Source organism: Podarcis bocagei, assembly GCF_964188305.1.
Source record: "Podarcis bocagei genome assembly, chromosome: 1".
In the NCBI taxonomy this organism is placed as follows: Eukaryota; Metazoa; Chordata; class Lepidosauria; order Squamata; family Lacertidae; genus Podarcis; species Podarcis bocagei.
In genome coordinates, this window is record NC_138125.1 from 79,065,938 (window position 1) to 79,078,180 (window position 12,243).

Genomic DNA, 12,243 nt, shown 5'->3' on the forward strand with positions numbered 1-12,243 from the left:
AAATATAAGAATATTTATAACTGGAAATAGGGAAGAAATTTTTGAAATAATTCTGCACACACCCCCATGTACTTTTGTGCCTAAAGGTGGAACCACACGTTATGAGGAAAACATGGAAGACCTAAGCTCATGTTTCTTTAGTAAATCTAATGTGTGAGGGGAACATCACTTACAAGAAGGAAGGACTTTTCTCTGTAAATGCCCCTTGACAGTTTTAAACGGATGCTTTCCCCAGTAGGGATATGAAACTGTGGGGAAGCTGAACTGAAGGTAAAGAAGCCAAGGGATGGGGATTATGTATGGGAAAACTGGTGAGCACAGGAAGGGTGAAGCAACTCATCTTTCTGCTGATCTCCCCTGCTAGGTGTCCTGCCTCTGTTTCTCCTATTATCTTGCGGAAATATACTTTTGCCAAAATAGCATCAGGATCTGCCCTAAGCAGCCTTTAATTGGATGTTCAACTTCATCTTTGCAAATCTGAGTTTTCAAAAACCACAAGCTAGGTCAAATAACACGAATCTCCATAACTACAATCTGATTCTCACTTTTTGTATTTGTAAAGAAGAATTGTTTTGACCTTTACTGAATAATAATAAAAAAAAGAACCCTGGGCTTATAATTCTCATTTTGGAAGTGTTAAATAGCGATACTAAAGTTCTATGCATAAATCAGAAGACTGGGGGACAACTGATTAAATAAGCCAAATAGGGAATGATATATAAAGTAAGTAAATCTAGCCTTTATTTTTGCCTTTGGTAGAACATCCATAATAGAAATATAAATACAGCTGTTAAATGTAGAAGGGCAGAATAAGTTATCACTGACCTATTATTTACAGAGTTAACACTCTGAAAACAATGTTCCTGTAATAAGCCCTGTGACTCTGAAAATGTTACACTCACATTTGCCCTTCAAATGGGTGGAGTGAAGTTGATTGAAAGGTGATGTGATGGGATGCTTGTGATAATTCTATGGCAGGGACAGTGAGATCTTCTTGAAATTGCATGTATTTTCTTCTGGGGGAAAATAGGTTTAACTCTTGGTGGAATTAACTCAGGCCCTCTTTGCATATATGTTAAACCTCACAACACAAAATGTAAGAAGCCAATGCAACAAATTGTGGCCAGGGCAGGAAATACGGTAGGGGGTAGATTTCTATGCCAGCTGTTTTGGTTTCTTTTTAATGGTATCTCAAGGAAATGAGGCGAGATGGTAGAAGTAGTATCGTCGAGAACAGAAGTGAAGAGGTTTAAAAGAGAGCTAGAACACGAACTGTGGCAGGCAGCCACCAGTCTTGAAGAGAAGGATCACAGCTGTGCTATTTATCCATCATCCCTAAGGCATTTTCTTCTATTTAGAAACCTGTAAGTCAAGAAGACTTGAAGGAGATGATGTAGCCAAAAAGAAATATTTGTTTTGCCCAACTTGTGACATATGCATAGTTCTAGAGAAATTGAACTGAATCAGAGAACCCATTAGCTCAGGAACAGCGCAAAGGCTTTGCATGAACAATGCCCCAGACTTGATCCCTACAATTTCCAGTTAATGAACTTTAGATAAAAGAGACCTCTCTGTGACCCAGAAGTGTTGACTGACGTAACTGCCAGTACTGTGAACAATCCAAGAATTGATCTGATTCAGTATAAATGGCATCTCCTACCTTTAGGAAACATTAAAGTAACTCTGAAAAATTCCCTAATGAGAAGAGAAAAGAAAAGAAAAGAAAAGGAACTGATGCAAGCTAAACAATCTTCTAGGACTCACTGAGAGTTTTTCATAATACTCAGTACTGCATGTCTCTCTTGTAAAGCAAATAAATAAATACATTAGCTCTCAACATACTGTGAGTATGTTTTGTCCCTACATAATAGCAATCTGAATGCTGAATCATGTTTCATAACAAGTTACAAAGATAGGGTCTGTTTTGTAACAGATGACTTACATATTAATATAAAGATATGTTTTAAGGCATGATCCCTTCAAACTTCATAATCTGCTGATCCAATTTTAACACAGTTTCTGCATAGGCTGCGATAGAAGGGTTAAAGAGGAGATCCCCATGAAAAAGTGAAGTAGCAAATTCTATCACAAATTGATTTGTATTAGTGCAAATCAGCAAACCTCAGTTTCTTACTTGTGAGGTAGTTTTCTTTCGGGAACACATGTAATTAAATGGCAAGTCTCAGGTGCATTAAACTGGGCTCAAAGACCAACTCAGTCCACATAACCCATCCTTTTAAAAGTCAGAAATGATCAGTGTCTGAAGGGAGATAATACTTTAAAAACAGAAATGCCAGCTGGAAATAATGTCATTTATGATTTGAGTTGTGAGATCAAGTTATCAGATTAACGTTACGCGAGCTAGGGGAGGACGGGAAGCTTTCGGATTTTTCTGCTTATCTTTCCCAAATGCCAAAAAGTGGCCATCTTTATTTTTATATTTTATATCAAGGAAGAACTGTGCATAACAATACTGATCAAGAGAATTCTCTGTGCTGCAGATACCATCTTGATTGCTAGATACATGCAGTACACAAGACACCAACTGAGCCTGATTTATTCATGGTATAAACCCAATTCTCCTTGCTTTGGACGTGAGTGGTAATATTCCAGGCCTTTGAATCTGTTTCACTGAGTTCCATTAATGAGAGAAACTTGGCGAGCCAAATCAAAGTCGTCCTCATTCGGTAGTATTCATCACAAAATAATGAAGAAATAATACTTTCCTCTTCTTGTCAGGAGAAGGTTGGGCACACAAATCTAAAAATGGTATGTAGGGTCCTACCTGACAGAGGACACTTCTCTGTTGAAGTGCTATCAGAAGGCAGCTCTCTATTTAAAGGGCTGTTCTGTACAAGTCTGATTTACAAAAACAAGAAACATAAAAAGGGTGGAGAGCACAGTGCCCTATCAATTGGGTGTATGGGGTTTTAGGAGAGGGGTAGTACTTCTGGTGGAGGACACATCATGTTCTTCTGGGGTATTTTGTCCACTTCTGGTCTCCCACCCTGTACTCAGATCTCACCTGTGGCTCCTAGTAGCTGTCAGGTTGAGAGAGCAGCCACAACCTGGGAAACAGCTTCAACTGGCCAGCTAAACCAGGTGAAGGCAGCTGATGGGTCTCAAACCCACTGTGAGTTAGGGACTCTGCATACGAAAACAGGTCAGATTGAGTGGAAAAGACCAATAGTGGGTCCAATGGTCAAGAAGGCAGTTTCTGCACATGCTGTAAAGGGAAATGAGGGGCAGATAGGGCTCATCAACCTGGGAAGGTAGCCCATCTAGGAGAAGGAAAACTCTGATCCTAAACTCCTGCTGCCTTGTGGCTATACTCATTTGTGAGAAAGGTTTTGGGAGACAGATTGATACCAACAACATCCTGTGTGCTGTATTTCCTGCCCTTGTTGATGAAGCACAAATTGCCACCTCCTGGGACAAGGAAAATCTGTTTAAATTATGCTTGATTCCTTTTAAGGTAAATCCCAGACATGGAATCAATTACAGAAAGAACAGAAACCTTGCCAAGGGTTGGAACTGTAATGCCTGGTATGAATAGCTTCTGTATCTCTCAAGTCCTATAACTTCATTTGGGAGCCGGTGTGGTGTAGTGGTTAAGAGCGGTAGTCTCGTAATCGGGTGAACTGGGTTCGCACATGCAGCTGCTGGGTGACCTTGGGCTAGTCACACTTCTTTGAAGTCTCTCAGCCCCACTCACCTCACAGAGTGTTTGTTGTGGGGGAGGAAGGGAAAGGAGAATGTTAGCCGCTTTGAGACTCCTTAGGGTAGTGATAAAGCAGGATATCAAATCCAAACTCCTCCTCCTCTTCTTCTTTTACAGCACAATCCCTAACCACATCTACTCAGAAGCAAGTCCTACTGAATTCACTGGGGCTTACTCTGAAATAAATGGGGTTAGGATTGCATCCTCAATCAGTGTATTCCGTAACACTTTAGAGTGACATTGAAGCCCAGTGGTCATGTGTTAAATCTATTTCTTGGAAGCACCATTTCAAACTGTCAGCAAGTGGACACTCACACAACTAACAAAGCTACACACACACACACAATCTTCACAGAAAACTAGCTAGTAGGGTATAATGGACAGCTGGGTTTGAAAAGGTTAACTTGTACTTCATATCTAACCTCCTGGCAGTCCCTCCCTCCCTTCTTTCCTTCCTGAGGAACAACAGGACACATTGCCATTGAAGGTTGACTTTTGTTTCATTCCTCCCTGAAGCATGTCATAGAATCACAGGCAGAAAATACACCAAGTCCTTTGCTGAGTGTCTACAGAGTTAGCCACCTATGTTCTAACAGGAGGGTAGAGATAAGAGTCTCCCATGAAACCACTATTATTATGTGAAATTACAAACACATCTAAAAGAAATTGTCCCAAAACATAAATCATTCTATTTTCTGTCAAAATACAATATTTATAAAGTATAAATGAAACTTACACCAATCCATATAGCCCAAACTTACATCAATGAGAATAATGCATATGACAGAATACTATCTTGATATTTCATTTCATGCTCCAGTGATTTATAAATGAATTCCACTTTTTAATAAACTTGTCTGGCAAATGTCCTTTCTTAAATCTCTTATAATATGTAAGCATCATCAAAAATGCTACTGTTCAAACTCACTCATACCAACTTGATATTGAAAGGGATTCTTGGTGATTTCCATAATGATGCTATAACTTGTCTTGTTATAGCCATTAAACTATTCACTAGTTCTAAATCCACTTGCAAGTTTTGAGCTTTCAAATATTCAAGAGCCACTGTTTTAGGATTTCAATAAATACAATACCTGGCCATACCTTTTATGATCATTTTATTATTTCCATAAAGAAGATAGAACCAAAATATAGCTTAATATCCAGTAGCCCGATGTCCTTATGCAATCTAAATAATCTAAATAATGCCTTTTGTTTTCTATTTTAGATACATTTTAAAATAACCTTTTGCTACAATTGTAAAGTGGCTAAGTCACATTTTTAATGGTGCATTCTGGAAAAGATACAATATTAATATTAAAGCCAGAAATTATGCTACAATTGGACTGCATGTAACACAGAGGAATAAATGATCTTTCCTAGTTATGGTGAAAGCTACATAGTCCATACAGATATACATTCTCACCTCTTGCTTCACTACAGGAACCCTGGAGATATGTCCATCTGACCTCACTACTATAGTTAAGGGCTGTATAGCTAAGGAAAATAAACTTTTAAGATTATCTGAAATTATACCATTAGCTATTAGGCAGGCTGGTCAGCCAATGGTAACTAACTCTGTTGAGATGGGGATACTAACGGGAGAGCAGCAAGCAAAAGTAGAGGAGCAAATTCAAAGAAATGCTCCCCACCCCACTCGCTCAGCTAACCAATTGGAAGAATATGGGGGGGTGGGGGAAGTGAAACAATAGAAACCCCTCCTTCATCCTTCCATGATACATACTGTTAGAAAAGTTGGGTACCTCCCCCCTCTCTCTGCCAAGCAGTAGCAAGGTTCCAGAGGGTTCCAGGTGCTCACCCACCGTTTGTGCTCCTTAGGAGAACTGAAGACATGTCAGAGACTGTTGTAGCTTTAAGAAATATGATTTATTCTCATATTGACAGCTACAGTCAGCTTGGGCTGTTCCCCATAGCAGTGCAGCACTGGAGTCAAAGACATCTCTCCCAGCCAGCCTTCAGCCAGCCTGCCCAAGATGGATCTCTGTCTTTCTTCTCTCATTCTTTCCAGGACTCTTTTCCTGTGACCTCCCTCACACACACACCATCACCTTGGCAACCACTGTCTGCTCAGACCCAAAATTCCTCTTAGATGGGCCATCAACACCTTTTGTCATGTTAACACCTCTGCTAGGCCAGGTTAGTTTGCATAACCCAGCTCAGAGATTCCTAGTCTGGCCTAGTTCTGCAGCATGGTTTTTTTCATTCTTATCACAAATAATCAAAATACTACCAATTATTAATTTCTAGGGTTTAGGGACCCCCACACAAAAAAACCCCTCACAACAATACAATGTGTCTGGGCAAGACTTCAGCGTCATAAGCATAATGCAATATAAGATAACCCTAAACCTCATAATGCAATGCCTGAACAGACTACATACTTATACATAGCAATTTGCAACTATTTTCCTCTTTTAATTATGTTGCCTTTGTTATGAGTGGCCTATCACTGATGTAGTCTACATATATATTGCTCTGAACATTTTATTTCCCCAAACAATCTCACTGAAATACCATCTCACCCAGGTCCTTCTAATGGTTTTCATTGTCTTTTCAGAGATTAGGGCAGAGGGGTGTTTGTGAAGTGGGAGAGTTCTGTGCTTTATTCCCAGTAAACACCCCCCCTACAAACGCACACAGGCTTTGAATCACATAATGACACTATAACTTTCTTCATTATTTCCCCTTTTTAGCATACCAAGTGTGGTGTTAGCTTTTTTCTTTTTTGAATACTGCTGCACGCTGTAGAGATCCCTTCATTAATCTGTTTTCTATTATGCACAAGCCTCCCTCTTAAGAGGCAACAGCTAATTCATGAGTTATTACAGCATGTGAGTAATTTAAAATTACCACTGACAATATAAATCATCTGGCATGGTAACTCTGAACGCGCATCTCTCTGGCAATTGGCTTCTTTTACAACGCAAAAAAACACAATTCTGGGTCTTTCGGCGGAGTCTCTGTGGTACTGTGACTAACCTACTGGGCTTGGATGTTGAAAACCCTGGGTAAATCACTGCATTTCAGCCAAACATACCTCACAGGTTAGTTACATAATTAGAATCAGCGGAGTGGGGTCTGTTAGGGCAAACAGGGCACTGCCCCACCAACCTCAATCTGCCTTCTTACTACCAGCCTTGGAGCAGCCCTGCCTGCCTGCTCCCTCTTCCTTAGTCTCAGTTTTGCCCATGTGGAACTCAGTAGGAAGGAGGACATGGACAAAACTAGAATTACCTGGCTCTGCCTACCATTTGCTCTGTTGCTGGTCTCTCTGCCTTCTGCTCTACCAGGCCCAATGGGAACCTGCCAATACTGGTTAGAATGAGCTTCTCTCTCTCTCTCTCTCTCTCTCTCTCTCTCTCTCTCTCTCTGTGTGTGTGTGTGTGTGGCTAGGAAATTTAAGCATTTTTATCTCATAATTCGCTACATGGGACAAGCAAGCAGGATGGGGTATGGGGGACAGATTGTGTCTTTTTGTTGCCCCATATTTTCACGCGCACCAGGTTATTAGGGAACAAGGGGGCAGAGTATTTGCTGAACCTCTACTCTTGACAAGAGAAGCCAACAACCGGGGGGCGGGGGGGGGGTTATCTAGTCTCCATGGTTGGACAAGGAGGGGAAGATGGGAAGGGAAGAAAGAGGGAGCTGACAATTTAACTTAAAACAAAAAAAAAAAGACCAGGAAAAGCACTGGGATTAAGGTTATGAGCACACAGCAGTTTAAAGTGGATTTGATGCACCCCATGTATGCATATTTTTCGCATCATCTAAACGATATCAATCTCATCCTAGTGGCAACCTGCAGCTTTCCCCCCAATTAATTTGGGTTTTCCCAATCCATGGATAATCCAATAAAATGGGGGCAGTGGAATGCAGCATAACATCTCTTGCTACCCACATATTGGCACACTGAAACACATGGTGTGGACTTAAAAAAAAAATTTGTGGTGATGTTTTGCTGGGTGCCATCTATCAACCTCGTGTCTGTTTCCTCATTGCTTGAGCACAACCTAGCCATTTGGTTTTCATCAGCCCAAGAGAAAGCATGCAGCATGTCTATTTCCACAGGTTGTTGCTGAAGGCACCTATTTATTTTTTTTAGAAAAGCTGTTTTGCACAGAACTGCTCTTGCATCAACAGGAGGTGGGAAAGGAAAAGGGGAAATGAAAAAGAAGAACACACTTACAGTATCTCCAAATCCCTCTTCTCCAAATCCCACTTCCTATCCCACTTCCCATCTTGGCTATATGCACTTGTTTATAAAATAAATGGTTTTATGCAGCTTTCTCTGTTTATGGTATTCGTAGAGTGTCTGGGTTTGGAGGTGCCCATGCATCTGCCTACCCGAATTTTGTTTGCCCTGGCGAGGAGCTCATTGATGGGTTGCTGCTTCTCTACCTGGCGGGGCGGGCAGGCACAACCTTTTTGAAACTGCTGCTTTGTGCAAAACCCACAAATTGAAAAATATGTATTTGAAAAAAAGATAAAAATACAAAATTGTCTGCTTTGTTTGAAACATTTGATGAAAGCTCATTGCTGTGGCTTTACATGAACAAAACATTTTTTTAAGGTGTATGCATACTGCATGCATACCTACAAAGGGCCTCAGGCTTTGAGAACTTTCAGTGGGCAAAGAACAGTAATTGAGGGGAAGGAGTAACAACACAGAATACATCCTACCAAGCACCACCTACTAGTGTGTACGAGAAACACTGAGAAAGATTTAAACTGAAAGCACTAATGTGCAAATGAAACATCACAAAGAGGCACATGGAAAAATCAGATTTGTACACATTAACGCTTCAGTGTATACAAAGCCTAACAGCTACAGTTGCAGTTCTGAGTAAATACTGTTTCTAGTCATCTAGGTAGAGCTAGTCTGAAGAGACATATTGACAGCATCATCAAAGGAGCCTTCTCTGTTAACAGTTCCAACAAAACCAGGTAAAAATCGCCAACATTTACATATCGACAAAGCCCAATTTCTCATTTCCTTGTGAATGTCTACAACAATATCCAATTAGGAAACTTTCACAGCAACATAAATACCTTTACTAATGAACATCTTAATGTGATTACTATCTGCCTTTCAGTGCATGAGTTTTCATCAGCCTTTCCTGATTAGAATTCTCTGTATTTAAATCATAAATGTGTTGCTAATATGTCTGAATACGTCTGACCTTGAACTGAGAGCGAGAAGGAGGGGACCAATGTCCTAGAAGAGCACTTTTGTATTCTGTGTGCACTATTTCTGATATGAGGTGGTCTCTTAAGAAAACATGGTATGCGTGCCAAGGCAAAGGCTTCATGGCTTATTTATATGAGGAAAGGGGGCAAGCAAATTTGCTGAAGGGGAAAAAAAAGAAGAAGAAATATTTTGACAAACCTTGTCGGTGTAGACGAAGAACAGAATCACGACAGTGAGCTCCAGCACAAATATAATTAACAGCATGATAAAAAACTGTCAAGAGAAGAATGGGTGGGAGAGAAACAAAAGTCCAGAGACATCAATATTTGTTTCATCTTCACAGCATATGCATTCATGCATAGAAGGAATCAGACCTAGTTTTCACTGAGGAGGTAAATCTTTGCCTGAATGGTACCATTTCTGACATAGGTGAGACATGACTGATTGTTTCGCTACATAAGAAAATTGCCTGCGCATAGAAAACTCTTCACACCACACACCCAATTTTCTATGTGTGGAAAAGAACTCAGTCATGTGAGTCCCACCTGCAGGCACATGCAGCAAAGTCCAGACCACCTCAGTGAGAACTAGGCCAAAATCACGAAAGTACAGACAATACTATTAGCCTTGTGGCTGAGGTTCATATGGAAAGAGGTCAAAGAATTGATCAGGAGAACCTAGGCTCTAACCACATCAGTGACCTGCGAGCGCTGCAGCTATGGGGGATGCTTGCATTAGCTTCAGCAAGAACAGACATTCATTGTGTTTTCACAGACCTTTACCTAGCAGATATTCCATTATCTAACTTTGCAGTAACACTTGGCCATCTTGTTTTGGAGAAAGGGTGGCTCTCCTCTATGCAGTGGCGTAGCGTGGGGGGTGCAGGGGGGGCGGCGGCCGCACCAGGCGCAACATCTGGGGGTTAGGGTTAGGGGGCGCAAATCCACGGGTTAGGGGGCGCAAATTACTTGCCTTGCCCCGGGTGCTGACAACCCACGCTACGCCACTGCCTCTATGTACACATCTGTATAATATATTCTCATTCTCTCTTCTCTCTCTCTCTCTCTCTCTCTCTCTCTCTCTCTCTGTGTGTGTGTGTGTGTGTGTGAGAGAGAGAGAGAGAGAGAGAGAGAGAGAGAGAGAGAGAGAGGCAGGCTCTTGGGAAGGCAGAGTTTTTTAAACATTCAAAAGTAGCGGAATATTCAGTCCTGAGGCACATTAGTAAATCTCCCAGGTGCACTAAAAACATAAGTGAGGTATTTTTTAAAAATGCTTCTAATATTGGTAGTTGCTGAAATAAAATTGTAGTGATAATGTATCTGAGGGCTATCAAACTAGGATTTTCAGGTAGACATATATATATTTCCACTATTAAAAAAAACAACTTCCCAAAGTTGAAAATTTGAGAGCGAGGAATAACATAGAACACTAACTTAATCCTTTCCTTGCTAGACATTTTCCTATGAAATACCACCTTCCCTGCTGCTTTTTCCCTCATAGGAAATGACAAGTGAATGTAGAGGTGAAGCAACTGGGAGATACCATATTTTTTCAGTGTATAAGATGCCCCCATGTATGAGATGCCCCCTATTTTGGGGGATTCCAAATTAAGAAAACACCCCTCAGCACTACCCCTGTATAAGGTGAACCCCAATTTTAAACCTAACTTTTTGATTAAAAACACCCTAGTCTTATAAACGGAAAAACACAGTAATTTTGAGCAGGATAATGGACAGAGGGGAAAGGGTTAACTAGTCCTCCCCCCCCCCGCCTTTCCACTCAGACCTCCAGTGTCCCAAGACTGCTTCTAGTTAGAAAAAGAGAGAGAGAATCATGGGAAAGACTGCAGGTCACATCTAGTCTGGCCCTAAAACACTCAGAAGCATGAGGCAAGTAAAAAGAGCAACTGACAATTGTTTCCAAAATCAGGCCTCACAAGTGTATTACATGATTTTATATGTGTGTGTGTGGGGGGGAGTAATATCTGGGTTTTGCAAGTCAGTATCTGTGCTGCTCAGTTGACTTAAAATTTAAATCTTAACCAGTCAGTGTCATTCTATGTATTTCTTTCGTTACAATGCATTTTATTATCCCACCTTTCCTACCAAGGAGCTTAAGGGCAATATAAATGGTCCCCGCCCCCCCACCTCCCACCATTTCATGCTCAAAACAACCCTATGAGTTAAGCTACACTGAGAGATAGTGACTGTGCCGAAGTCACTGAGGGACTGAATGGGGATTTGAACCCAGAGCTCTTCACCACACTGGCTCTTACTATTTTCTGCATAATGTCTGCCATATATAAATGGTACCTGACATATTCAGTTGCTGAATTTGTACTGAAAATGTGATGTGTAGGGAAACTGAACATGCTGCAAAAGAATGTGGAGGGAAGGGCAGGAATGGGGACATCATAAGCGTTTGCTATTTCTAAGCGCCAGCCTCTGCCTAAGCTGCTACTCAAGCAGTATATGTGGTACAAAGTGAGAAGGATTATTCTGTGTGCGTGTGCTGCATTCTGCAACAGGGGAAGTTACAGGGAAAGGTGACACAGTCCGATTCTTAATTTAGCAGTATACTTTTTTAAGAACATAAAAGCAAATTAGTATTTGGGTCTTGCTGGCTCCTGCTGTTCCTATGCACAGCCCCCACCCCAAGTGCTGCAGGGAATCCTCTCTTGTTCCCACTCTATTCCTCTTTCCTTTTGCAGAAAATAAACCCTTTGCTGCCTCTCTGGTCTTTTTGTTTGTTCCCTAGGGAGCTGCTTTTGCTAAGCAAGCCAATTCCACTTCCATAAAAATAATCCTTGATGATCAACTTCAACGCAGCATTAGACAACTAAGCAGCAGTTAAAATGGCATTACTCTCACCCCCCCCCTGCTATTCTGATAAAAAAACAAACAGCAGCAAATGAATATGCAACTACAGGCTCTTCTGCGTGGCTTGAGAAAAAGAGGCTACTCAAAAGCGACAAATGGAACTTGTGTTACATCCCAGCTTTCCCCGAATCCAGGGGTAACTGCAGTAGATGCGTATCAAGATCTTATATGCATATTGTTCTTTTCAACATTCTGTGATGTGGGGGAAATGACACAGGGCCGGATTTAGATGAAGAGAGGCCCTAGGCAACTCCACTTGTGAGGCCCCTCCCCTTCCCCCACCATCACAACTAGAAGAAAATGGAAGAGTGAGAGAAAACTGAGTGAGGCCAAGGATGACGACGGGTATTTAAAAATCTACAATTCACAATTTCTCCTCTAAATGACATAAGATAATATTGTTAAATACCATGGTGATTTTTTAAAAAATGCAT

General features: G+C 41.1%; 1 protein-coding gene across 11 annotated transcripts in view; it reads right to left on the reverse strand.

Annotated features, from left to right (window-relative positions):
• The window catches only part of TSPAN4 (tetraspanin 4), a 508,885-nt gene that overhangs the window by 40,523 nt on the left and 456,119 nt on the right, over positions 1 to 12,243 (reverse strand). For all 11 annotated transcript variants that reach the window (XM_081203215.1, XM_081203209.1, XM_081203213.1 and 8 more), the window contains one exon: positions 9,129 to 9,203. In XM_081203215.1, the coding sequence (XP_081059341.1) occupies positions 9,129 to 9,203 (75 nt within the window). The remainder of the gene's footprint in view (positions 1 to 9,128; positions 9,204 to 12,243) is intronic.